This window comes from Mytilus trossulus, chromosome 7 (assembly GCF_036588685.1).
Source record: "Mytilus trossulus isolate FHL-02 chromosome 7, PNRI_Mtr1.1.1.hap1, whole genome shotgun sequence".
Classification (NCBI taxonomy): Eukaryota; Metazoa; Mollusca; class Bivalvia; order Mytilida; family Mytilidae; genus Mytilus; species Mytilus trossulus.
The window spans coordinates 32670132-32696449 of record NC_086379.1 but is presented as its reverse complement, the minus strand read 5'-3'; the positions used below and the strand labels follow the sequence as shown (position 1 = coordinate 32696449).

General features: G+C 33.3%; 3 protein-coding genes across 3 annotated transcripts in view; 1 reads left to right on the top strand and 2 right to left on the bottom strand.

Moving 5' to 3' along the window:
- Positions 1–24207, top strand: part of LOC134724966 (26S proteasome non-ATPase regulatory subunit 10-like) — an 83860-nt gene extending 59653 nt beyond the window's left edge. Inside the window, exons 5-6 of the mRNA XM_063588385.1 lie at positions 17523–17604; positions 24052–24207. Coding sequence (XP_063444455.1) covers positions 17523–17604; positions 24052–24126 — 157 coding nt within the window. The 3' untranslated portion in view covers positions 24127–24207. The remainder of the gene's footprint in view (positions 1–17522; positions 17605–24051) is intronic.
- LOC134726063 (zinc finger MYM-type protein 1-like) lies at positions 407–1779 on the bottom strand. Its single transcript, XM_063590458.1, has one exon. It carries the CDS (start codon positions 1103–1105, stop codon positions 407–409), a length of 699 nt encoding a protein of 232 aa, XP_063446528.1. The 5' UTR covers positions 1106–1779.
- LOC134724963 (uncharacterized) lies at positions 3171–8775 on the bottom strand. The gene is made up of 3 exons (XM_063588383.1): positions 8688–8775; positions 7943–7981; positions 3171–5457 (listed from the first exon to the last, which is right to left on the bottom strand). Exon 3 carries the CDS (start codon positions 5345–5347, stop codon positions 4862–4864), a length of 486 nt encoding a protein of 161 aa, XP_063444453.1. The 5' UTR covers positions 5348–5457; positions 7943–7981; positions 8688–8775; the 3' UTR covers positions 3171–4861.
- Positions 24208–26318: the final 2111 nt, after the last annotated feature.

The window sequence follows — 26318 nt, the reverse complement described above, 5'->3', positions numbered from 1 at the left end:
GGAACATTTTCAACTATATCAAAAGGCTCTGCCATATCTAGAGCGGTTTGATATAGCTCGTTCCAAACATTATCATCATTTCGCTCAGAACGCAACATTTCAACTACGGTTTTACATTCCTTCACAGCCTCTAGAAGGTCGCATTCAGCACCTTGCAGGAAAATTGACAAATGAACTGTACTTTGTAACACATGCTCTGATACTACTAATGCAATTACAAACTGGAATCTCATTAGCGACCCAAGATGTTGGCCTGCCTTGTCGTCACCTAAGTTTTGTAACCGTTCTAATGAGTGGACAACTACCGGAAACGCTGTTTTGAACGTATACAGAGCATCTGCGCAACTAGTCCAGCAAGTTTGGCATAGAGTTCTTAATTTAGTTCGTTTTTTCCATATTTTCCTTCTTAGCCGCGTCTGATGAAAGCTTGTAGTCGCTTTGCGGAATAGTCGAAAGCAAACCCTATTTCTTGGACGACTGTCATGACGTTTCGAACCGAATTGTCCTTACAGCTGTGAACAACTGCTAAGTTGAGACAATGTGATTTGCAATGTACATATGTTGCTTCTGGTATTATGCTTGATATTCTGGCCTGCACACCGTTATATTTGCCGGACATGTTGGCAGCTCCATCATAGCCTTGAGCTCTCATTTTGGCGATGTTGACACCCGCACCCTGTAACGTTTCGATTAGTAATTCCGCTAAATGCTCACCCTTAGTACTAGTCGTCATGACAAAGTCTAGAAAGTCTTCTTTTATAGAAATATCACCACTAAGAGAATCCCGCTGTATATATCTAAGACAAACAGATACTTGTTCCCGCGTCGATACATCTGTAGATTCGTCCGCGATCAGAGCAAAGAATTTGCTTGAATTGCACTTATTAACAATATCGGTGCGAATTTGATTTCCAATAATGTTGATGATTTCATTCTGTATATCAGGGGATGTGTATTTTGCTCTACTATTACCATTCGCGAGATGTTTGGTCAGAATAGGATCACCTTGTGCCTTTGAATTCAAAATAGCCATGAAGTTACTTCGCTCTAGGGTATGCCCACGAATAGCAATGTTTTGATTCCCACAGAGTAACAGAGATTCCATTATTTTTAATTAGATGTGTTGGTTGCGGTTTACTTGTGTTTTTTTACATTCACAAATTTTGTTTATAATTGGCTCTTCTTTTGCATCTTTCGAACAAACTTTAACAAAATCATCTGCCATCGCTTGGTAAGTGAAATGAGGAGACCCATCTTTAAGGTGCCACTTTACAAAACAAGCTGAATTAGACCAGTCTGTCACTTTATTTATGACGAGCTTATCTTTTGATTCCTGTCGTCCAAAGAAAACACATGGTGCACAATACAAGGCATCATCATTCATAGAATATCTAAGCCATGGATTCTCTGTTAGCCACTTCACCAAAAGACGGCGTTGACGATTGCCGAGGTCTCTGGAAGAAAGAAAAAACAAGACATTTTACATGTCTGACCCTGCGTCAACAATCGAATGTATATTTTCGAACAATACATAGTTCAGCACAAACAAAAATCTAGATACTTGTCCACGCTAGGAGATGCAAATTTTCTATATGCATATAAACACAATGCAAATAGAAAAGCAAGTAAGTGCATTTTTGAAATGGGGAATTACAATAAGAGACAAAATTCTGACAAAAGAGAAAAGGAACTAGCGAGAATTCTAGCACCCTGATACGGACACAGCAAACCATCAAACAATGATGTGTGGTCACCGTAGTCAAGCAAGAAAGGAACCAACCACTAAAAAAAATACAGCAAAAAATACAAACAAGAGTAGTCTAACATTGACTAGAATCTCCCGACTTGGAACAGGCGCAAAATCGCAAAGACATTAATTTTAATAATAGTGGTTCAATACACTTTACTGATTAAACACTTCAGGTACCACTTAAATACGTGGTGGACAGACGGACGGACGGGATCAATTGGTAGCTGTTACTGTATCTGACTTTTGTATTGATGTAAAATGTTCTTTATTTCGGAAAGGTAGGTTTTGCGCTTTATCGTGGGCACATATATATACAAATGGTACGAGCTTCTGTATGAAATTAATCTGCGTAAAAAACATGGTGACCTCATAGCCTCTCAAATATTTTTATGTCGACTCTTCATTTACGTTTACCAAACATGTCATACTATTATTCATATATACATATACTTCTATAAACAAATTTCAAATCAATTGATTGATCATTTGAGGCCAATTATTTTATTCCTTGCATTGGAAGTTGTACTGCGGAATTTGGTGAAGTCTTGGAAGGTTATTTTATTTTATTTTTGATGCGTTGACGCCTTATTTCGACAGGTATGTGTCAGAACAGTACAATATGAAGTAGCCTTTCAGTTTTGCCAAAATTATTGTACGAAATTTACAAGTTAACCCTTATCTGTACAAAAACATGAGTTAAGTTATCTACCCCAGGCTGCAGTCTTCTTAGTTCAGGGATTAGCATTATATTTTTTTTTTATTGAAGTAGAGTAAGTTTACCTTGTCGGAAATTTGAAGTTGTGAACATCTTGCCATTTGTTGGTCAAAAGTTGTAACTTTTCATCTTTTCCTAAGGTTTTCGAATCTTTCAACAAAGAAATATCTGGATAAGATGGTCCTAGATTTTTTTGTACTGGCGATGACACTAACTCTGATGCGGCGCTTAAGCTTAGTTCATTGTCAATTTTTGACGTTTCAGAGTCATGACTGTTTGCTGCTGACTGTGCTTCTGCATGACTATCACTGTTTGTACTGTTAGAAGGCGTTTTGGTGAAAAAATTGTCTAAAGTTTGCCATTTAGGCTTGTCACGCTTTGAACTGCTCATGTTTACGTTGCTTTTTAGTTACGTTTAGTACCGGAAGATTGTTCACGCAAATAAATTAGAAAACGATCCCGGCAACGATTGATTTTACATATGGAAATATTGTGACGTTATTAAGATAAGACTAGTTATAACTTAATCAAAGATCCGAACTGCTTCATATTATATACATGTCTCATGGGCGATCAACCAATTTTTGTTTTCTACTTAATTATGTCTCATGTGCAATCAAACCCTTTCTTTACCATAGTAGTATGTGTGAAATGTAAAATCGGCTCCTTTTGTTTTCAAAGATAAATATAATAATCAACAAAGAATGTGGAATGATATGGCTACAGTATTAAATTTTTTGCGCAGACAAGATAAGGCAAGATGAACGTACAAACCGCCGAACCATTATTTTTGGCAAGCCTGTGCTTCACTGGTAGGCAATGAAAGCTACAATCCTCTACGTTAAATGCTAAATAGAGAGATCGTATGAAAAATGAACCCCGATACGTAGCAAATATTCCCCCCAAGAACTCTTTGGTTTCCATTGCAGCTTATTAATTATTAAATTCAAAGAGAACACCTTACGTTCCAAACTGGGACCAATTCAGGAACCGGTCTCTTTGGTACATTCAAAGAAGACCTAATCTAATCTCTGTGGGAACACAGAAGAAAATAACTCCAAATAAAAGCTAACGTACAATGTGGGGACATGTTCCATTTTCATCTTGCCATATCCCGCCAGCTATACTGTAACGACTATTTATTTCAAATTTACAATAAATTTTAAATGATAAAATTCTGAATTAAAAGTTAATGTCTTGTAGAAATAGTTAAATAACAAATGTTTATAATCTTGAAAATAAGTCCATCAAACAAGTATTCTATGCGGATAAATATTCTATGCGGATAAACTGGTTTCTCATCCACGGACAATAAGGCACCGTCTTTTCAAGCTTAGCTGTTTATAGTCCAGTGGCAAGTATATTAGCACAACTCCTCTGCATAGCTGCATCTTTCACAACAAAACCTGAAACAATACAAACACAGCAGCAGAATTTTTCTTATCTTTATTTTTTGGTGGTGGATGGGGAGGGAGGTAGGAATTTTCGTTAGCTATGTTGGCAGTTTTGCACTCGAATGATAACGCATGAATGACGTCACGAAATGACGTATTATTGATGTGATTAAATTAAGAATCAATTAGGATTGATTCCGGAAAATGTAGTTAAACTTTTATTAAAACAGTTTATCCTTATATGATAAACTTAATTAATCAAAGATCCGAACTGCTTCATATTATATACATGTCTCATGGGCGATCAACCAATTTTTGTTTTCTACTTAATTATGTCTCATGTGCAATCAAACCCTTTCTTTACCATAGTAGTATGTGTGAAATGTAAAATCGGCTCCTTTTGTTTTCAAAGATAAATATAATAATCAACAAAGAATGTGGAATGATATGGCTACAGTATTAAATTTTTTGCGCAGACAAGATAAGGCAAGATGAACGTACAAACCGCCGAACCATTATTTTTGGCAAGCCTGTGCTTCACTGGTAGGCAATGAAAGCTACAATCCTCTACGTTAAATGCTAAATAGAGAGATCGTATGAAAAATGAACCCCGATACGTAGCAAATATTCCCCCCAAGAACTCTTTGGTTTCCATTGCAGCTTATTAATTATTAAATTCAAAGAGAACACCTTAAGTTCCAAACTGGGACCAATTCAGGAACCGGTCTCTTTGGTACATTCAAAGAAGACCTAATCTAATCTCTGTGGGAACACAGAAGAAAATAACCCCAAATAAAAGCTAACGTACAATGTGGGGACATGTTCCATTTTCATCTTGCCATATCCCGCCAAATGAGTGGGGCATACCCACTCACTGCCAAAGAAATTACCCCTGAAACAACCCCAAATTAAACTGATTGGTGCCCCTTTAAAATCCCGACCGAGTTTCACTTGTTATTAAACTAATCTAAATTTAAGACATTTCTCATAATAATATCAATTTCACTGAGGAAAAACAGCTGGTCCTCCGGATCTCATGAACTGTTCAAGTGCTCCTTGTAAATTATTTAGATAAATATCATTACCAATCTTTGATAAATGTGTTCCGTCATATCTAAACAAATAACTTTCTTTAGCACGTATGTTACTGTGCCTAATTGCACATCCACCGATGCTCAAAACTAAGTTTTTGACCCGGAGATTTACTCGTTTACGAGCCCTTTCAATAGCTTGACCACAATTGGCATTGTGCCAATACCGTCTCATTAGTATGTCTGACCATATTATTTTTACAGCTGGATACAATGCATGTAACCGAAGCAGGTCACATTCTATATCACTGAATAATTTATCTGATGTCAATATACCCAAATCATTAGACCCAAGTTGAATAACAAGGAAACTCGGAAGGGGGCGGTTAAGCAACCTTTGTTCAAAGACTCTATTTAAATCACCCCACTTCATACCCCTTTGACCAATCCAAACCATATGAGCACCTGTATTCTGTAGGCCAAGGTGAAGTCCCCCAGGTCTAGACGAAGCTTCTTTATTGGCCCAATATACTATGGATGATCCTATTAACCAAATTGATTTGACACCTACAATTGATGAATGTATTATTTCTTTTCTTCTTGCGTTTTAAAAGTATAGCCTGTATGTTTAAATGTTCAAACGGATGTATTTTGTGTAAGCATCCGATGTCCAACGACCCCATTTCTTTAATGTTTCGTCATCTACTCCTAGCCTTTTAGCTTCAGTTGCTCCCCCGATTCTGAAAGAATGTGCTCTGAAATGCCCATTGATTTCGGAGAATGACAAACTCTTTTGTAAAATAGACGAAAATTGATAACGAGTGAGACTTGATCCGTCAAAATGTATGTATAAATTACTCCCGGACGAAGGATATCGAATTTGTAAAAAATTCTTTAGTAAGTGAATGGGACACAAAGATTTGACAACTGAAACGTCAGATATTTGTATAACATGTGCCCCTAAATCAGTTTTACTTTCCGCAGCTATTTCACCCACGCGAAGTAGAGCGAAAAAACTTAGACTAAAAGCTGAAGCGAACATGGCGGATTCATACGACGAAAAACAGACATGTTGGAGTGACCCGATTAATTTCCGCAATAAATCAATTGAAATTGGTACCCGCATATCAGGTTTTTTTGGATTTGACCTTTTTAAACCTTCTAATGTTTTTCCTACTAAAAAGGATTTTGTACTATCTGTTAAATCTTGAATCTTATGTTGATAACTTATTCCTGACATATATGTTAAGACAGTAGAGGCTGACAGACCCTTGAATGAAAGGATGCAATGTAAAATATTAAATCGCTAAGCGGGGCTGGCCAAATGTCATGTAAGTTGTATGCTGATCGAAAGTTTTTAAAGGATTCGATTGCCGTATTGTAGGTTTTCCAGGTTTTTTGTGCCATAGAACTGGTAAGAAGATGATTTAATTCACTTTCTAAAACGTCCAAAGGTGGTCTGGAATTGCTGTTCTGTACTGATCTGCTTCTGGGCAAAGGTTTCTGAAACGCTGAAAATCACAACGGGATAATGAATCGGCTATGGTATTTATTTTACCAGGAATGTGTTCTGCTTTTAAAACAATATTATATTTTAATGTGGAAAAAACAAGATTCCTGATAAGGGACATAACTCTATTCGACTTAGAAGTTCTCTTGTTTATGATAGTAACAACGGCCTGATTGTCCACATAGAAAATGATTCGCTTGTTTTTAAGATGTACTCCCCATATATGAAGTGATATGACAACTGGGAAAAGTTCCAAGTAAGTAATGTCCTTCAATAAATCAAGTTCTGCCCATTCTTTTGGCCAACAACTTTGTGCCCATTTTCCTTGAAAGTAAATGCCAAAACCTTTGTTTTGACCCCCTGCACTGTCTGTAAACAGTTCAAGCATATCGTTGGAAGTCCATAAACTATCAATCATGACCGTAACTCCATTATATTGCTCTAAAAAAGAGGTCCAAACTTTAATGTCCTCGCGCATATTACATGATACCCGTACCCTGTGGTGTGCTTTTCTTATGTTACAAGTAGCATCAATCAATCTTCTGCAAAAAGCCCTTCCAGGGGCGATAACTTGGCATGCAAAGTTTAACAAACCGATCAGGGACTGTAACTGGCGCAAGGTTACCTTTTTTGAATGAAGAAACAGCTGCAAAGTTTGTTTTAAATTAGTCAGTTTTTCCCCAGGGAGCCTCATTTCCATTTTTAAGGTATCAAATTCAATGCCTAAAAAGGTCAAAATTTCTGTGGGTTGAACAGTTTTGTCTTCGGCTAATGGAACCCCCCAATCTGAACAAATCTTCTTGAATGTTTCAAGTGTTTCCTAACAAGTTGTACTATTTGCTTCACCTCCAAAAAGGAAATCGTCTAGGTAGTGAAGTATATTTGAATTTCCACTGGTAAGTTCCGTAACCCAATGAAGCGCTGTTGAGAACTTTTCAAACAGCGAACAGCTGATTGAGGCTCCCTGTGGTTAACAACGATCAAAATAATATTTACCATCAAAAATGAAACCCAACTGGTCAAAATCTGAAGGTGAAACCCTTAACAACCGAAATGCACTTTTAACATCGGACTTTGAAAGTTTTCCGGCTATTCCTATATTTTGTACCAAACGAACAGCGTCATCAATTCCCGAATACTGCACAGAGCAATATTTCTCATCTATAAAGTCATTCACAGAGTTATGTAGGGGATAGGAAAGATTATGAATTAAACGGTAATCTCCGTTCTTCTTTTCGGCCAAAAATATAGGAGAAATGCGTAGAGTTGGCAAAGGTGGGTGGTCAAAAGGACCGGCCATTCTACCTAAATTAATCTCTTTATTTATTTTTTCTCTAACAAGATCTGCATGAATAGTCACACTTTTTGAATTGTCTGCATTAACAGGTAAACGTGAACCGGAATATTGTAATTTAAAACCAAATCGTAGACCATGTATAAGTTCGTTGGCTATTACTTTAGACGGATAAAATTTTAAAGATTCTTCTACTTCATTCACACAAATAGGGGAGTATCCCAAAGAGTACAACTCGTAATCCTTACCTCTTTTTGCAGGCCCCAATAGGGTGGTTTCCAGAGCACCTGAAACATTTATGTTCAAATTTACATGCTGCCCCATAAGTACATCTACCAAAGTTGTAACCCTTGCACGCTGCACTGGGTCTTTGAACTTGTTCTGGTTTAGTATTTTGGACATACTGTGATCCCTTATTACCCCCAAAAGAATTAGTATCTGAATAAGCAAATCTTGGAGGAGTTGAGACGTACATAACCCACAACTCCATGTCTAGCTCTGCCCAAGACGATTGTGGACATCTTGCCTTACGAAGGCGGTATTGTTCATCATATATAGCCCAACCTGAGCCATACCCTCTAGATGAAGCTAGTCGAACGTTAAACATGTATTTCAGGAACTCTTGACCTTTATTGGGCCATTTTTCTAAGACTATATCCATAAAGATGATGAATGCAGATGTCCACACGTGCAAATTTGTAATGGTGCTCTGTTTTTGTGGAGTTATAGTTAATAACCCACCTTTTACTGAAAGATCGCCATTTAACTGGGAGTATGTGGCTAAATCTTTTGCAGATTTAAGTAAAATATTTAAATCAATATATTCTCCGGCCCAAATCTTTTCCTTAATTTTACCCGGTATATGGGCACCTACAGAGTCAAACACACTAGATGTGTACACTGGTGTTACACTTTCATGTACGATCTCTAAATTAATACCCTGTGAATAACCCCTATTATAATCACTTAAACCTGTTGTATTGTTAAACATACCGGATGAAGCTATATGTTGTCCAGGTACTGGGTTTTGACTTGGTGGTGGGGTCTGGTCTATTACAGGTTGGTCACTGCCACTGCCACTGGCCACGAATTTTCGTTAGCTATGTTGGCAGTTTTGCACTCGAATGATAACGCATGAATGACGTCACGAAATAACGTATTATTGATGTGATTAAATTAAGAATCAATTAGGATTGATTCCGGAAAATGTAGTTAAACTTTTATTAAAACAGTTTATCCTTATATGATAAACTTAATTATAGTATACTGTATACTATGATTTTCTACTTAACATGGTTACGGGAAATGTTATATTTGAATTTTATACTCGTTTGTTTTATTTTCCGGTGTAAAACGTTTTTTTTAGAACTCACGATGTGCACGCCATGGCGTGACAGCGTATATGGAGCTACGCCCCAGATCACGATTCTCCAACATTTGAAAAATCCAAATCAAGTTTATCCAATAAGTTTCAAACAATTGATGGACTTGGTGTTTATATAACAATTTAAATTGTTGTTTTGGGGTAGAAACCAGCTGATGATTTATAATATATGAATTAAATTTACAACTTTTGTCAAGCCTGCAACTTTTGTTGCAGAAAGCTCGACATAGGGATAGTGATCCGGCGGCTACGGAAGCTCTAGCGGCTACGGAAGCTCTGGCAGCTACGGCGGCAGCGGCGGCGTTAGCTTACTTCTTAAAAGCTTTATATTTTAAAAGGTGGAAGACCTGAATGCTTCATACTTTGTATATAGATGCCTCAGTTTCCGTCAGTCACATGTTCAATGTCCTTGACCTCATTTTCATGGTTCGGTGACCACTTGAAAAAAAAGTTCAGAATTTTTGTAATGTTCAATTCTCTCTTATTATAAGTAATAGGATAACTATATTTGATATGTGCGTACCTTGCAAGGTCCTCATGTTTGTCAGACAGTTTTCACTTGACCTCAACCTCATTTCATGGATCAGTGAACAAAGTTAAGTTTTGGTGGTCAAGTCCATATCCCAGATACTATAAGCAATAGGGCTAGTATATTCGGTGTATGGAAGGACTGTAAGGTGTACATGTCCAACTGGCAGGTGTCATCTGACCTTGACCTCATTTTCATGGTTCAGTGGTTATAGTTAAGTCTTTGTGTTTTGGTGTGTTTTTCTCATACTTAATGCAACAGGTCTACTATATTTGTTATATGGAATGATTGTAAGGTGACCTTGACCTCATTTTCAGGGTTCAGTGGTCAAAGTTAAGTTTTAAGTTTTGGTCTTTTTATCAATACTATATGCCATAGGTCAACTATATTTGGTGTATGGAAATATTTTATGATCTTCATGTCAGTTGAGCAGGTTATATTTGACCATGACCTCATTTTCACGGTTCATTGCACAGTGTTAAGTTTTTATACGACCGCAAATTTTGAAAAAAATTTCGTCGTATATTGCTATCACGTTGGCGTCGTCGTCGTCGTCGTCGGCGTCGTCGTCGTCGTCGTCGTCCGAATACTTTTAGTTTTCGCACTCTAACTTTAGTAAAAGTGAATAGAAATCTATGAAATTTTAACACAAGGTTTATGACCATAAAAGGAAGGCTGGTATTGATTTTGGGAGTTTTGGTCCCAACATTTTAGGAATTAGGGGCCAAAAAGGGCCCAAATAAGCATTTTCTTGGTTTTCGCACTATAACTTTAGTTTAAGTTAATAGAAATCTATGAAATTTTGACACAAGGTTTATGACCACAAAAGAAAGGTTGGGATTGATTTTGGGAGTTTTGGTTTCAACAGTTTAGGAATAAGGGGCCAAAAAAGGGCCCAAATAAGCATTATTCTTGGTTTTCGCACAATAACTTTAGTTAAAGTAAATAGAAATCAATGAAATTTAAACACAATGTTTATGACCACAAAAGGAAGGTTGGTATTGATTTTGGGAGTTTCGGTCCCAACAGTTTAGGAATTAGGGGCCAAAAAGGGACCCAAATAAGCATTTTTCTTGGTTTTCGCACCATAGCGTTAGTATAAGTAAATAGAAATCTATGAAATTTAAACACAAGGTTTATGACTATAAAAGGAAGGTTGGTATTGATTTTGGGAGTTTTGGTCCCAACAGTTAAGGAAAAAGGGGCCCAAAGGGTCCAAAATTTAACTTTGTTTGATTTCATCAAAATTGAATAATTGGGGTTCTTTAATATGCCGAATCTAACTGTGAATGTAGATTCTTAATTTTTGGTCCCGTTTTCAAATTGGTCTACATTAAGGTCCAAAGGGTCCAAAATTAAACTTAGTTTGATTTTAACAAAAATTGAAACCTTGGGGTTCTTTGATATGCTGAATCTAAATATGTACTTAGATTTTTGATTATTGGCCCAGTTTTCAAGTTGGCCCAAATCGAGGTCCAAAATTAAACATTGTTTGATTTCATCAAAAATTGAATAATTGGGGTTCTTTGATATGCCAAATCTAACTGTGTATGTAGATTCTTAATTTTTGGTCCAGTTTTAAAATTGGTCTAAATTAAAGTGCAAAGGGTCCAAAATTAAACTAAGTTTGATTTTAACAAAAATTAAATTCTTGGGCCTCTTTGATATGCTGAATCTAAACATGTACTTAGATTTTTGATTATGGGCCCAGTTTTCAAGTTGGTCCAAATCAGGATCTACAATTATTATATTAAGTATTGTGCAATAGCAAGTCTTTTCAATTGCACAGTATTGTGCAATGGCAAGAAATATCTTATTTCACAATATTGTGAAATAGCAAATTTTTTTTTAATTAAGAGTTATCTTTCTTTGTCCAGTATAGTAAGCAAGAAATATCTGCAAGAATTTTTTTTAATTGGAGTTATCTTTCTTTGTCCAGAATCAACTTAAATCTTTGTTATATACAATATACAATGTATATTCACTTTTTACTACCAACTGATAAATTTAAATAATCTTTACCATTCAGTGATAACAAGCAGTTTTTTTTACATCTTAATATTTTATGATGTATTTAAATGAGTAGTAATTGTTGCAAACTCCATTAGAATATTTTAATTGAAATTAGTTTTGGAATAAAGGAAAGGGGGATGTGATTAAAAAATTGGGTTCATTTTTTCTCATTTGAAATTTCATAAATAAAAAGAAAATTTCTTCAAACATTTTTTTGAGAGGATTAATATTCAACAGCATAGTGAATTGCTCTAAGAGAAAACAAAAATTTTAAGTTCATTTGAATACACTCATTCTGTGTCAGAAACCTATGCTGTGTCAACTATTTAATCACAATCCAAATTTAGAGCGGAATCCAGCTTGAATGTTGTGTCCATACTTGCCCCAACCGTTCAGGGTTCAACCTCTGCGGTCGTATAAAGCTACGCCCTGCGGAGCATCTGGTTGTGTTTTGGTCTATTTTCCTTCAACTATAAGTAATAGGTCAACTATATATGTTGTATAGAAGCATTGTTAGCTGTACATGTCTGTCTGGCATGGTTCATCTGACCTTGACCTCATTTTCAAGGTTCATTGGTCTTTGTTTAGTTATCTTAATTAATGTTAAGTTTATGTGACAGTTGAAATAAAGCTTTATACTTTTAAAACAGCTTAGGACTATCAACATAATATCAATGATAAGTACAGAAGGCGAGACATTTCAGCGTGTGCACTCTTGTTTTGATAATAAATGTAAAATAATAAAGAAAATTCAGCAAAATAAAATATTAATGGAATTAAGAAGAAGAAAAAAAAATATGATTTTTTTCCCGATTTTTATCTTTTATTAAAATATTTATCCATTTGAAAAGCACTTATATCTTAAAAACTAAAAAATGATATTTTTGTTTATTAATTTGTAGTAGAAATCAGTCAATTATGATCATAAAAATATTTATGAATAATTTTTTATATATAACAATTAAACATGACACTTAATAGATCACTTGTGAGTTCCATCCGTCACTGGAAAAAACTCGTCAATTATACACGCCTTTATGACGTCATTTACCAGATGAGGGGGTGGTCGCCTGTATCCCTGCACTATTAACGTTCATCAAGCGTCTTAGTGATCATCATTGTGCAGGATAAACTAGAAATAAGGTTTGTTTGGTAGGTTTTTAAAGACAATTCCCTAATGACAGCAGTGTTGATTTTCAATTTTGAAAATTCAATTTGCTGAATAATTTGTACAATATAGAATTATAGTTTTCCAACCCTAAACGCACAAATGACGTTCACTAATACCAGAGTTTTTGACGGAAATGCATTGAACTCGAAAGTTGTCTATTAATACTATATAAATACTTTAATTATAAAATAATTATTTCAATTTTGTACCATTATTGTGGCAAAGCCAAGCCAAACAAACTGAACACTTCTCTTCATAAAGTGAGAGTACTTGTTCAGATCTATACCAAACAATGTGAACAAAATTCAGTTAGCTTTATATATGCTCAGTATGGAGGAAGACACAGAATCTTCGATTCGCCACCACTTACAAGAAACTGAAGACCTACGACTACTAGTAAGAAGTGCAGCAGTATTACCACTTGTCCGACCACAGCTAGTTGAGGATGTTTGGTTTACAGCACTAGAAGATGCAGAAGAGATCACCATCAACACGACCGCTTTTGCCAACTATGTCACAGAGTACTGGGTAGAAGGATACAACTGCCAACACTGGAACCATTTCAGCAACGAAGGATCACGCACCAACTACCATTTAGAGGGATGACACAGTAAACTCAAGAAGCACGTCAATCATGCACCCCGAAACATCTACATCTTGATTGAAATCCTTAAGGGCATACGATACAGTTTTGATCCTGTATTTAAAAGTTCATGAAAATTTGCATATAGGCTATTTTTTACCTGATTATATCAAATATGTAATAAAAAAATATACCTTCATGTGCTACTTTTTGCGTAAAATGAAGTCGAAAGTTTGTATATTTGCTCGAAATTCAGATTTGTGGCCGTAATTTCTTTTTCGAAAGAAAGACATAACTTTTTTGTTATAAAAGATAAAAACAAATTGTTTTTTGTTAAATAATCGGTAATTTCTGTATTTTATAAATACCTTTAAAAAATATGCATTTTTTTATTCAGAAATGACTCATATTTATCAAATGTTCATGAATTGAGGAAAAAACGTAATTTTTACTGCATGTTTGTCACAATTAAAAAAAATCCTCTATTTACAGTTTTATAAAATTTAGGTCACATAATCTCCCTACAAAATGAAACCAAATGCCGTTTTGAAAAATAGGGGTCCATGAACTCGTTTTCAAATTAAATCAGTTTGAATGATAAAAATCAGTCGAAAAATGTATCTTTTCCCGATATGTCACAGTTTGACGTCGCGAAAATAACTAATTACGTTAGCAACGTCATCACCTTCCCTGTCACTGTATCGTATGCCCTTAAGAAGACACAAGCCAACACAGAAGCCAACCAGATCCAAGTAGCAGCAGGCGGGACTCAGCGACCAACATCTTTGAAATACAGAAATATCAACAATAGACTAGCAACACTGAAGGTACGCTTTCTTCAAGGTGAACTTACCCAGGACTACGCTGACCAAGCAACCTTCCTCCTCCATGTGGAAATTCGACAGTAGTTTGAAGTGTATACATGTAGTATTGACAATTTGTAAATACACTCAATATTTTTGTAAAGTACATTCATAATAACAATCATGTCGTTCAATTTTAAAATTTTATGTAACTCTAATTTAATGCATTTTCCTGTGCAAATTTATGATTTAATTACATGACTTGTTGTATTTAAAAATATAGCTTTTGTGTCTGATTTATGTTATTATTGTACATACCTGGTTGAATATTTGTCTAGTAGTGCTTATATACATTGTCTATAAATGATTCTGTTCTTGTGATATTTATAGTGCTCTTGAAGTCTTCCATACAATAAATATATATATTCTAATTTTTACGTTCATTTGGTATTAATATTCATTTGGTTAAAATACAGTGTTTCAAGATTTTCAAAAGTATTTGTCTATTATAGTGTTTATATTGTTTATAAAGAAAAATGATTCTGTTGTTTGTATTATAGATGTTATTTTAATGCTCTTTGATGCATTAAAGTTATATATATTTATAATTTTGACTTTTTCATTTAATATTATTAATATATCATTAAAAAGTTCATTTTAGCAGAATTTACTGTAACTCTAATTACATGTTCAATTATTAATATATCATTAAAAAGTTCATTTTAGCGGGATTTACTGTAACTCTAATTACATGTTCAATTATTAATATATATATCATTAAAAAGTTCATTTTAGCGGGATTTACTGTAACTCTAATTACTTGTTCAATAAGTTAATCCCCAATGTAAAAAAATCACGATTCTCAATCAAGAAATTCCTTAAATTACCTGTACCAGTACATAAAAATATAAAATGTTGGAGAAACGTGACCACACCAAATTACAGGAAAGGATACCAAAACAAAAACAAGTTCAAAATGGCAAGTTAGAAACTCAATCTCAAAGTAATGATTGAAATTACTTTTATCAAAAAATAAAATTTGTCCTAAATCCCAATTCCACGTTTAGGACAAACACTTTCAGTTTAGGACAAGACTGGAAAACATGGCCGTTTTCGGATGCTCTTCAACTTTGTACTTGTCTGGCTTTAAAAATATTTTGACATGAGCTTCCCTTATAAGTCTTATGTAGATGAATGTGTCTGGCGTACTTAATTATAATCCTCGTACCTTTGATTACCATTGCAAGGTCCTCATGTCCATGAGACAGTTATCACCTCATTTCATGGATCTGTGAAGAAGGTTAAGTTTTTGTGGTCAAGTCCATATCTCTAATACTACTGTGGATACATTTATTTTCGTGGATTTTTAATTTCGTGATTTTGGTAAAGTCTGCATACATTTCTTTAGACAATTTGTAATTGGTTGAACATTTGAATTCTTGGTTCCCCTCTCCACATGAAATACATGAAAAATTAATATCCAACAAACATTATTGAATCCAAAGGATAAACAATCAGTCTACTATATTTGTTGTATTAAATGATTGAAAGGTGTACATGTTCAACTGGCAAGTGTCATCTGACCTTGACCTAATTTTCATGGTTCAGTGGTTAAAGTTTTTATACGACTGCAAACAAATTTTTGGGTTTTAATAATGCTACAATGTTGCAATCGGTATTGTCTACAACTGTGTCGTTGTTTTTTATTATAATAATAATTATTTATGATGTATTTAAATGAGTTGTTATTGTTGCTAACTCCATTTATAGAAATTTGAATTGAGATTATTTTTGGAACCCATGAAAGGGTGAGGTGAAAAAAAATGGGGGGGGGGGATTTTTCTCATTTGAGATTTTAGAATATAAAAAGAATCTTTCTTCAAATATTTTTTTGAGGGGATTAATATTCAACAGCAAAGTGTATTCCTCAAAAGCAAAAAAGCAAAAAAAAGGTCATTAGACCACATTCATTCTGTGTTAGAAACCTTTGCTGTGTCAACTTTTAAATCACAATCTAAATTTAGCACTGTATCAAGCTTGAATGTTTTGTCCATACTTGCCACTACTGTTCAGGGTTTGACCTCTGCAGTCGTATAAAGCTGGGCCCTGCGGAAAATCTGGTTGTAGTTTCGGACAATAACTTGTGTGTTAGTGTATGGATCTCTCTACAATTGTACCATAAGGTTCCATATCACAAAGGGAAGGTTGGGATTGAGTTTGGGGGTAATTGTTCCTAACATGCAGGAATTAGGGGCAAAAAAGGGGACCAGAAAAACCAAGCATCTTTTCTAGTTCACAGACAATAACTTGTGTTTAAGTATATGGGCCTCTCTTAAATTGTTCCATACCACAAAGAAAAAGCTGGGATTGAGTTTGGGGGTTAATACTCCAAAGAAGGGGGCCCCCGTTCCAATTTTTTGGGGGGACCATACTTTTTTTCTTCAATATTTACGAAATTTCAATTTTTGGGAAAGTTTTTGAAAGAAATCTTTAATTGCACAATATAAAGATCTTTGACCACATTTATTGTGTCAGAAACCTATAAAATGTAAAACATTTTATCACATTTCGAATTCAGACAGTATCAAGCTTAAATGTTGTGTCAAAACTTGCCCAAACTTTTCAGGGTTCAACCTCTAAGGTTGTATCAGGCTGACCCCAGCGAAATTTTTTATTGTGTTATGGTTTGTTTTTCTAATACAGTATGCAATAGGTCAGCTATATTCAGTGTATAGAATGATTGTAAGTTGCATATGTCTGTCTGGCAATTATCATCTGACTGTGATCATAATTTCATGGTTCATTGGTTAATCGCAAGTTTTCATGGTTAATTTTGTTTCCTAGATACTATATGCACTAGGTCAACTATATCTAAAGCATGTAATGATTAAAAGATGTACATGTCTGTCTGTGTCAGTGACCTTCCCCTCTTTTTTCAGGGTTCACTGATCAATATAATGTTTTCTTAGATACTTTGTGCAATAGATCAACTATATTTTAAGCGTGTTTGAATTGATTATAAGTTGTACATGTATTTTCATTTTGGTTTATCTGACCTTGACCTCATTTTCATGTTATGTTTATGTGAAAGTTGAAAGAAAGCTGTATTTTTAGGAATATCAACATGAAATCAATGGTTAGAAATGAAGGTAAGAATTTCAGTGTGCACTCTTGTTATGTTTAAGTAAAAATTTAAAATAGTTCCTTACCCAGCCTAAATGTCCTTTATATAATGTAAAAAGTAGTGAGTAGGTGTTTCGTAGGTTCCATATGTGTAAATTTTAATGGCTCATAAATATTTCTTGTTGAATTGTCCAAATCAATGTATATTTCTCTTTTAAATAGACACTGGGCATGTGAAGAAGAAAGAGGTGAAGTGGCTCAACTGTTGGTAGATCGGGGTGCTGATATTGCTGCACTTAATAAGGTACCTTAACAGAAATTAATTTGTGTGATTTTTGCTAATAGAAGTAATAGAATTAACCAAAACTCAATTGGCATATATGACCTCGCCTGGACAATACAGTAAATTATTAAAAAAAAAATAGCATTTTGAAAATTTATTTCAAATGTATGTACCGTAATTGGCCGAGTATATAAGCAGTTATGTATAGTTTGCACCCTTTTTCATCCCCCAAAATCAGGGGGAAAAGGGGAAAAATTGTTGAATTTTTTTAGAAGTCTTACTCGTTTAAAGTTAAATCCTTTGATATGATTATTCCATGTTTTTAATCTCCATTTAAGACTGTTATAAGATAAAACAAAAAATAATAAAGATAATTGTTTAAGGTGGTACCTAAGACTACAAGGTGATACCTCTAAAGTCAGCTAAACATTTTAATTACATTGTGTTGTTAAGGGAATTGTAAGCTTCTCAGTAATCAAAATAAGTGTTTGTCAAACTGCTATATACACCACTGATATAACCAGTGTAATTTTTCAGATAAAATGGGTTCTACAAAATTTTTGAAATTTATATATTTTTGTTAAAGGGTCATAGTAAATACTTTGTCAAAATTTTATGAAAATTAAACGAGCCAAATAAATTTCAGTGAAAATGTTGGGTACCACCTTAAGCAATTTTTTTTTTTAATTGCATGAACAATGAAATAGTAAGAGCTTTTATCATGTAATTAACATTTATTAATTTTATAAAAGGAAAGCCAGTTATTGATTAAAGATCCCTTTTAAAATCAATATTTATCTAAGTATATTCAAGCTAATGTTCAAGAAATAATTGGAATATAATGGAACAGAAGAAATTAGAGATCAAACATTTATATAAATTAATAATATTTTTATTGATCATGTTTATTTGGCAGCAGTCCTTTTGCGCCAATTACTGTTTTTCAGGGTTATCATTTGCGCCAATTTTTTTTCCCAAATGTATCAATTGCGCCAATATTCGGAACTCATTTGCGCCAATTTTACCTGTAAACATATCTATCTCAAATATATTTATTCTTATGATTGGCTTAAAAAAGAATCATATATTCGGAGCATACAAATTATTACTTTGCTGAATATTTAAAATAAAGATATGCCAATGCATTTCATCCTTCTATGTTGGTTTTTTTTGGACAATAAAGTGAAGTTACAAGCTACTACATTACATTAAATTAAAAAGTACCCATGTAGCAGCAGTAAGCAGAAGACATGTTTCAGTAAAGGAATTATTTTCCGTGTAAACTGCCAGTTCCAAGTCCGAAAAACAGAGTATGGAAGACATTTTCTTAATTTTTTAAAAATAAATAAGGCTGTTAGTTTTCTAGTTTGAATTGTTTTACATTGTCTTATCTGGGCCTTTTATAGCTGACTATGCGGTATGGGCTTTGCTCATTGTTGAAGGCTGTACGGTGACCTATAGTTGTTAATGTTTGTGTCATTTTGGTCTTATGTGGCCATGATAGTTGTCTCATTGGCAATCATACCACATCTTCTTTTTTATAAGTGGCGCAATAGTATGTTTTATTTTTGGTGCAAATGATACCATGTAATTTTAAAACATTTGGCGCAAACGTAGCATTGGTGAAAAAAAGTTGTGATGCAAAAGGACGCACCTTTGGCGCAAACGGATCTCTCCCGTTGATTTTGAGATCTGGATTATTTTATTGATTACCTGTCAAAAGTTGACTTGATTGTTTACTTGCTTCACACCCATTCTAAATTCTTTACTACCCCCTTTGAATACTCATGCAGGTTGTACATGTCCCACCTTTAATTTAAATAATGATTTATGAATAAAAAGATATAAAAATAAATGAATGAAATAAAGTAAAATAAAATAAACGTCTTGAATAAACAAAAATGAAGAAAAAACGATATTTAAAATCTAAAAAATAAATAAATCTAAAAACTGTCTACAGTTATGTATAATCTACACCCATCTTAAATTCTCAATAACAAACACTTTCATCAGTATTAACTGAAATAACTATAACATAGTACCTGGTATTTCAAGTATGAAACTGTTTCAAACTGTTTCATACATCATAATCAAATGTATCACATCATAAAAAACTATATCAAGATGATTGGGTGAGTCAGAAATAACCACACTGGACTGTCTAGATTTCAAGCCTGGCAAAACACATAAAACCTTGATTAAACCTAATTTTGATTTAAATAACTTTGGATAAAGATTAGATTTATTTTTATTAAAGTGTCACCATCCATTACAATGCCTATATTAGTACTGCAACCAGAGTTCATTTTTTAAAACTTTAATGGTCCGGAAGAACACACACCTAAATTATATATCGATGGATAGAGGAAAACGTGTACAATAAGGAAAGTTGGGTCGTAAAAATCCAGAGTGGTCACAATTTTGTGAAATTGAGGTCAAAGGTCAGACCTATAAGGACAAAAAGGAGAAATATTCTGATATTCATTCAATAGAATGCTACAAAAACGATTCAATTATAAGCATAGGCTATAAATGATGTTAAAATGACAACTTTGACTACTTATATGAAGAGCTGCCATTACAAAATAGCGTTGATTTGGAACCTTCTGATTTTTTTCCATTTAAGACATAGCAAAATGAAAAGTGGCCTTGACCTTTTCACATCCATAAACTTTCATATTGTGTATAGTGTTTCACTATAGTATATTACAGAATTATTTTCTAAACTATAAAACACCAGTTTATCAAATTATTTCAATATTTTTTCTATCTTTGAAAAAAACAAAATTTCAGGGCTGAAACAGTGTTTTTAATTTTGCATTGTAAAGGTAGTGTATTTTGTGAAAATTAGTATCGTAGTTATAGATAAATACATATTGTGTATTTGCAAAGCCTGGACAGTTAAAACACAAAATATACTAAAGTCACACGAGGCAAATGCGAGGTTTAAAAATAAATGAGTGTAAAACAAAGTCAGTTTAGTGCATGAACATATTTTTAGTGGGATAATCTTGATAAAAAAGTTGACTCATGATTTTTGTCGAGCCTGCAACTTTTGTTGCAGAAAGCTCGACATAGGGAAAGTGATCCGGCTACGAAGGTGGCAGCGGCGTTAGCTAACATTTTAAAAGCTTTATATTTTAGAAGCTGGAAGACCTGTATGCTTCATACTTTGTATTTAGATGCCTCATGTTACGAAGTTTCCGTCAGTCACATGTCCAATGTCCTTGACCTCATTTTCATGGTTCAGTGACCACTTGAAAAAAAAAATCAGATTTTTTGTAACGTTGAATTCTCTCTTATTATAAGTAATAGGATTACTATATTTGGTATGTGGGTACCTTTCAAGGTCCTCATGCCCTTCAGACAGTTTTCACTTGACCTCAACCTCATTTAATGGATCAGTGAACAAGGTTAAGTTTCGGTGGTCAAGTCCATATCTCAGATACTATAAGCAATAGGACTAGTATATTCGGTGTACAGAAGGACTGTAAGGTGTACATGTCCAACTGGCAGGTGTCATCTGACCTTCACCTCATTTTCATGGTTCAGTGGTTATAGTTAAGTTTTTGTGTTTTGGTCTGATTTTCCTATACTTTATGCAATAGGTCTACAATATTTGTTGTATGGAATGATTGTAAGGTGTACATGTCTAGCGGCCAGATGTCATTTGACCATGACCTCATTTTCATGGTTCAGTGGTTATAGTTAAGTTTTTGAGTTTTGGTCTTTTTATCTAATATTATATGCCAAAGGTCAACTATATTTGGTGTATGGAAATATTTTATGATCTATATGTCAGTCCCGCACGTTTTATTTGACCATGACCTTAATTTTACGGTTCATTGCACAGTGTTAAGTTTTTGTGTTTTGGTCTATTTTTTTTAAACTATAAGTAATAGGTCAACTATATTTAATGTATGGAAGCATTGTTAGCTGTACATGTCTGCCTGGCATGGTTCATCTGACCTTGACCTCATTTTCATGGTTCATTAGTCTTTGTTAAGCTGTCTTGGTTAATGTTAAGTTTATGTAACAGTTTTAATAAAGCTTTATACTTAGGACTATCAACATAATTTCAATGATTAGTAAAAAAGGCGAGACATTTCAGTGTGTGCACTCTTGTTTTAAGGGAAGGATGAAAAATTATACAATGCAATGCCAATTTTCTAATGTTGTAATTCAAAATCAGTCATGATCCCTATATAACTTTTAAAATTAATTAATTGTATCATACTACAAATTTGAAATTTTGTCATACAAAATTATCTATCAGCGGACAAAAGTCACTTTTTCATGACAAAATTCATTTTTGTTACACAGACTTGACTTTTGTTACCTAATTTGAAAATTGAGCGACAAAAGTCAATTTTGTATTTAAATTAGTTTAGTTTGGTTTCTGTGAACTAATTTGGATACAAAATCGACTTTTGTTACACAAAATTGACTTTTGTTACACAAAATTGACTTTTGTTACACAAAAATGACTTTTGTTACACAAAATTGACTTTTGTTACACAAAATTGACTTTTGTTACACAAAATTGACTTTTGTTACACAAAAATGACTTTTGTTACACAAAAATTACTTTTGTTACACAAAATTGACTTTTGTTACACAAAATTGACTTTAGTCTCAACAAAATTGACAAAATTTACTTTTGTCTCAACAAAATTGACAAAATTGAATTTTGTCTCAACAAAATTAACAAAATTGAATTTTGTCTCAACAAAATTGACAAAATTGAATTTTGTCTCAACAAAATTGACAAAATTGAATTTTGTCTCAACAAAATTAACAAAATTGAATTTTGTCTCAACAAATAACAAAATTGAATTTTGTCTCAACAAAATTAACAAAATTGATTTTTGTCTCACGAAAGTCAATTTTGTCTCACGAAAGTCAATTTTGTCTCATAAAAGTCAATTTTGTTGTTACAAAATTGAATTTTGTCATCACAAAAATGAATTTTGTCGTCACAAAATTGACTTTTGTCTCAACAAAATTGACAAAATTGACTTTTGTCTCAACAAAATTGACAAAATTGACTTTTGTCTCAACAAAATTAACAAAATTGACTTTTGTCTCTACAAAATTTACAAAATTGACTTTTGTCTCAACAAAATTAACAAAATTGACTTTTGTCTCAACAAAAATGACAAAATTGAATTTTGTCTCAACAAAAATGACAAAATTGAATTTTGTCTCAACAAAATTGACAAAATTGAATTTTGTCTCACAAAAGACAATTTTGTCTCACAAAAGTCAATTTTGTCTCACAAAAGTCAATTTTGTCTCACAAAAGTTAATTTTGTTTCACAAAAGTCAATTTTGTCTCACAAAATTGAATCTTACCGTACACAATTGACCTTTGTGATTAAATTTCCATATCAGGTAACAAAAGTCAATTTTGTATGCAAATATGTTTATATTTGCATACCTTTAAGACAAAATTGACTTTTGTCATGACAAATATGAATTTTGTCATGACAAAAATGAATTTTGTCTACACAAATGAATTTTGTCATCACAAAATTGAAGTTCTCACAAAACAAATCTGTAGCACATAGTTTTGTAAGACAAAAATGATTTTGTTATGACAGAATTGAATTTTGTACAAAACCACAAGAGTCCCATTCGGCGCCCCGTATCATCTGTTATCTATAAAAAAAAATCAAGAAAATATACAAAAGCTGCAAAATTTTCTAAAAATTACCAATTAAGGGGCAGCAACCCAACAAAGGATTGCCTTAAACTGCATGTACTATGTACTATTTTAAGTGATGTCTGCCATGTTGGATGGTTGGCCGGATTACCGAACACATTTTTCAAACTAGATACCCCAATGATGATTGTGGATGATGATTGGACGACAACAACAGACGAAGGACGCCAAGTGATAAGAAAAGCTCACTTGGCCCTTTGGCCAGGTGAGCTAAAATGGGCCTGTTTTAAATATTTTTACTAGAAATTGACCTCTGTTTTTATGCTTGTCTGTCTATTTAAATTTATGTTTGAATCTTGCTCAATTTTTACATAAATAAGGCCGTTAGTTGTCTCGTTTGAATGGCTTTACATTGTCATTTCGGGGCCTTTATAGCTTTTATAGCTGACTATGCAGTATGGGCTTTGCTCATTGTTGAAGGCCTTACAGTGACCTATAATTGTTAATTTCTGTTTTATTTTGGTCTGTTGTGGAGAGTTGTCTCATTGTCAATCATACCACATCTTCTATTTTTATATATGTCTGGTCATATCACTATAGACATTCTTCTGAGGTCATCTTGATGGTGAATAAGATGGCAAAAAGTCTGTTAGACACACACAATGCTGATATATTATAATTAGTTCTTGCATTACTACTTTCTTTTGTACTTTGTTATTTGGATATTCATTTGGTTGTTATAAATCATATATAATAATTTGAGTCATGATGTCTAATACTTTAATGTTTTGCTGTTTTTACAGGAAGAGAAGACACCATTGGACTTTGTATCAGCTACCTTACGAAGATCACTGGAAAACAGAACTATCTGTCGATAAAACTGAAAACATAATTTGTGTAACATTGTTGAATTGTCACAAGAGAAATTGTTAAATTTAATAAAAAAAAATCTCAAAACATTTAAAGTTTTTGTTGGAAATAGTCAATAGTGCTTAAAGTGGCATTTATACCTATAACTGTCAGAACAGTAGAAGTCTCCTTGAACACTGACGAGTCTAATATACCATACCAATTAAACAGTAGATGTCTTCTAAAGAACACTAACAAGTCTCATATACCATACCACAAGAAACAATAGATGTCTCCTAATAAATGCTACCAATTCTCATATACCATACCACATAGAAATGTAAGTGTCTTCTAAAGTACATTAATAAGTCTCAAGTACCATACCACATAGAACAAGTACGGTAGAAGTCTCGACCCAAAACCTAACAAGTCTCATATACCATACCACAAAAACAGTTGATGTGTCCTTATAGACAATAACTAGGCTCATGCATCATACCACATTTATCTATCCTACTATAGATACTTAGAGTATAAAAGGAAATGTTCAACTAGAATGGAACATTTATCCTGCCGTACTGGATACTTGATATCATACGCAAAACTTTATAATAACTATTCTAATTTTATCAACAAACTAATATACTTAGACACCATTGTATACACAGTATACTAATATATTCACAATCATTTCTAAATCTATTATACTGAACACATATGAAAATAATAATAAATGTATCATTTGGCTTTCTAGGGGGCTACTCTTTAAAACTTACAATAAAACAAATAAAAATAACCAAATGAAAAACACTACCTATCCAAAATAATTTTTAAATCAATTAAAAAGTTAATTGTCTAAATTATGCAATTTTAAGAACCTCCAGTTTGAAAAATGAGAATACCTGCGGTAGATCCCAACAGGTACTTTTAGAACCTGAGTGGTAGAGCACAGACAAGTATGAATTTTAAAAACTGAGAATTCCTGCGGTAGATCCCAACAGGTAGTACAAGAACCTGACTGGTAGAGCCTAGACAAGTATGAATTTGAAAAATGAGAATTCCTGCTGTAGATTCCAACAGGTACAAAAAATAACTTAATTATCACCCTAAAATAAAACAAAGTCTAAATAAATTATAAAATGTATTAATGAATTGGGGGGGGGGGGGGGGGAAATAATTTTCCTGAAATTAAGTAGGCCAAATTGAAACAAGTAGCATGAGTGAAAGCCCCCAAGAAATGATACATATACATATTTATAAAGTTGAACAACGAAAAAAGAAACAATAAAAAAAACAAATAATAATAATACAAATTTTCAATTTACCATTAAAAGAATAAGTACTTGAATAGAATTTTATATATGAAAATGAAAACTCATAAAAAAAAACATACTAAAAAGATTTAACAAAATATAGTTCTAATTACTCCTTGATATAGTACAAAACATGTTTAAAAATTTAGTAACAACACATTCTGCTTTGTGCTTTGCAGACAGTTTTTGGGTCTATTTATATAACGTATATAACAATCGGATGACCATCTGCCTAAAGTCTGAATAATATGGTCCTCAACACCTAACAAGCTGACCTTATCATTAGTGAAAACAAACCAGGGGAAATTTAATCCAAGGAATTTATCAAAATATGTATAAACTAATTTAATTTTTTAATTGCATTAGTTACATCATACACCAACCAATCTCCTCTTTTGCATCACTTGTTGTCCAAATATAAGTCTATAAATAACAAATTATGAAATATAAGTTACAACCAACAGAAGTTCCCGTGATCCTTTAACTTTGTATAAAAGGACGAATCAACACCAGTCTGATAATAAAAAATCACAATTCAGGGTTTTTTATAACCATTTTAATCAATGATCTTTCTTTATTTATAAAGGTTTGCATCATCGAGTAAATTTATCACCACTGGAATAGTCCTGTACTAATTACTCCTTTCAGAAAAGATAGAGAAAATTTCTGGATAAGGGAACTAGGTACAGCAATGCCATATGACAAGGAAATTTGTTTAAAGTCCAGCCTGCAGTGATGTTAATGTAATGAGCTTAATACTACCTAACAACACCAACATAGTCCTGGGCAAAAACATTACCATCAGCCTTATGTAGAAAAGTCTTCCAAAATATTGCCTTTCAGGAGCTTTGATGACCTTCTTTCCCAGCTGATTTCGTCTTCAAGGGTTACTTTACATTACAACTATC

Bases quoted from the DNA above. Each gene is read 5' to 3' on its own strand.
- LOC134726063 (XM_063590458.1), bottom strand. From the start codon at position 1,105: ATGGAATCTCTGTTACTCTGTGGGAATCAAAACATTGCTATTCGTGGG.
- LOC134724963 (XM_063588383.1), bottom strand. From the start codon at position 5,347: ATGGTTTGGATTGGTCAAAGGGGTATGAAGTGGGGTGATTTAAATAGA.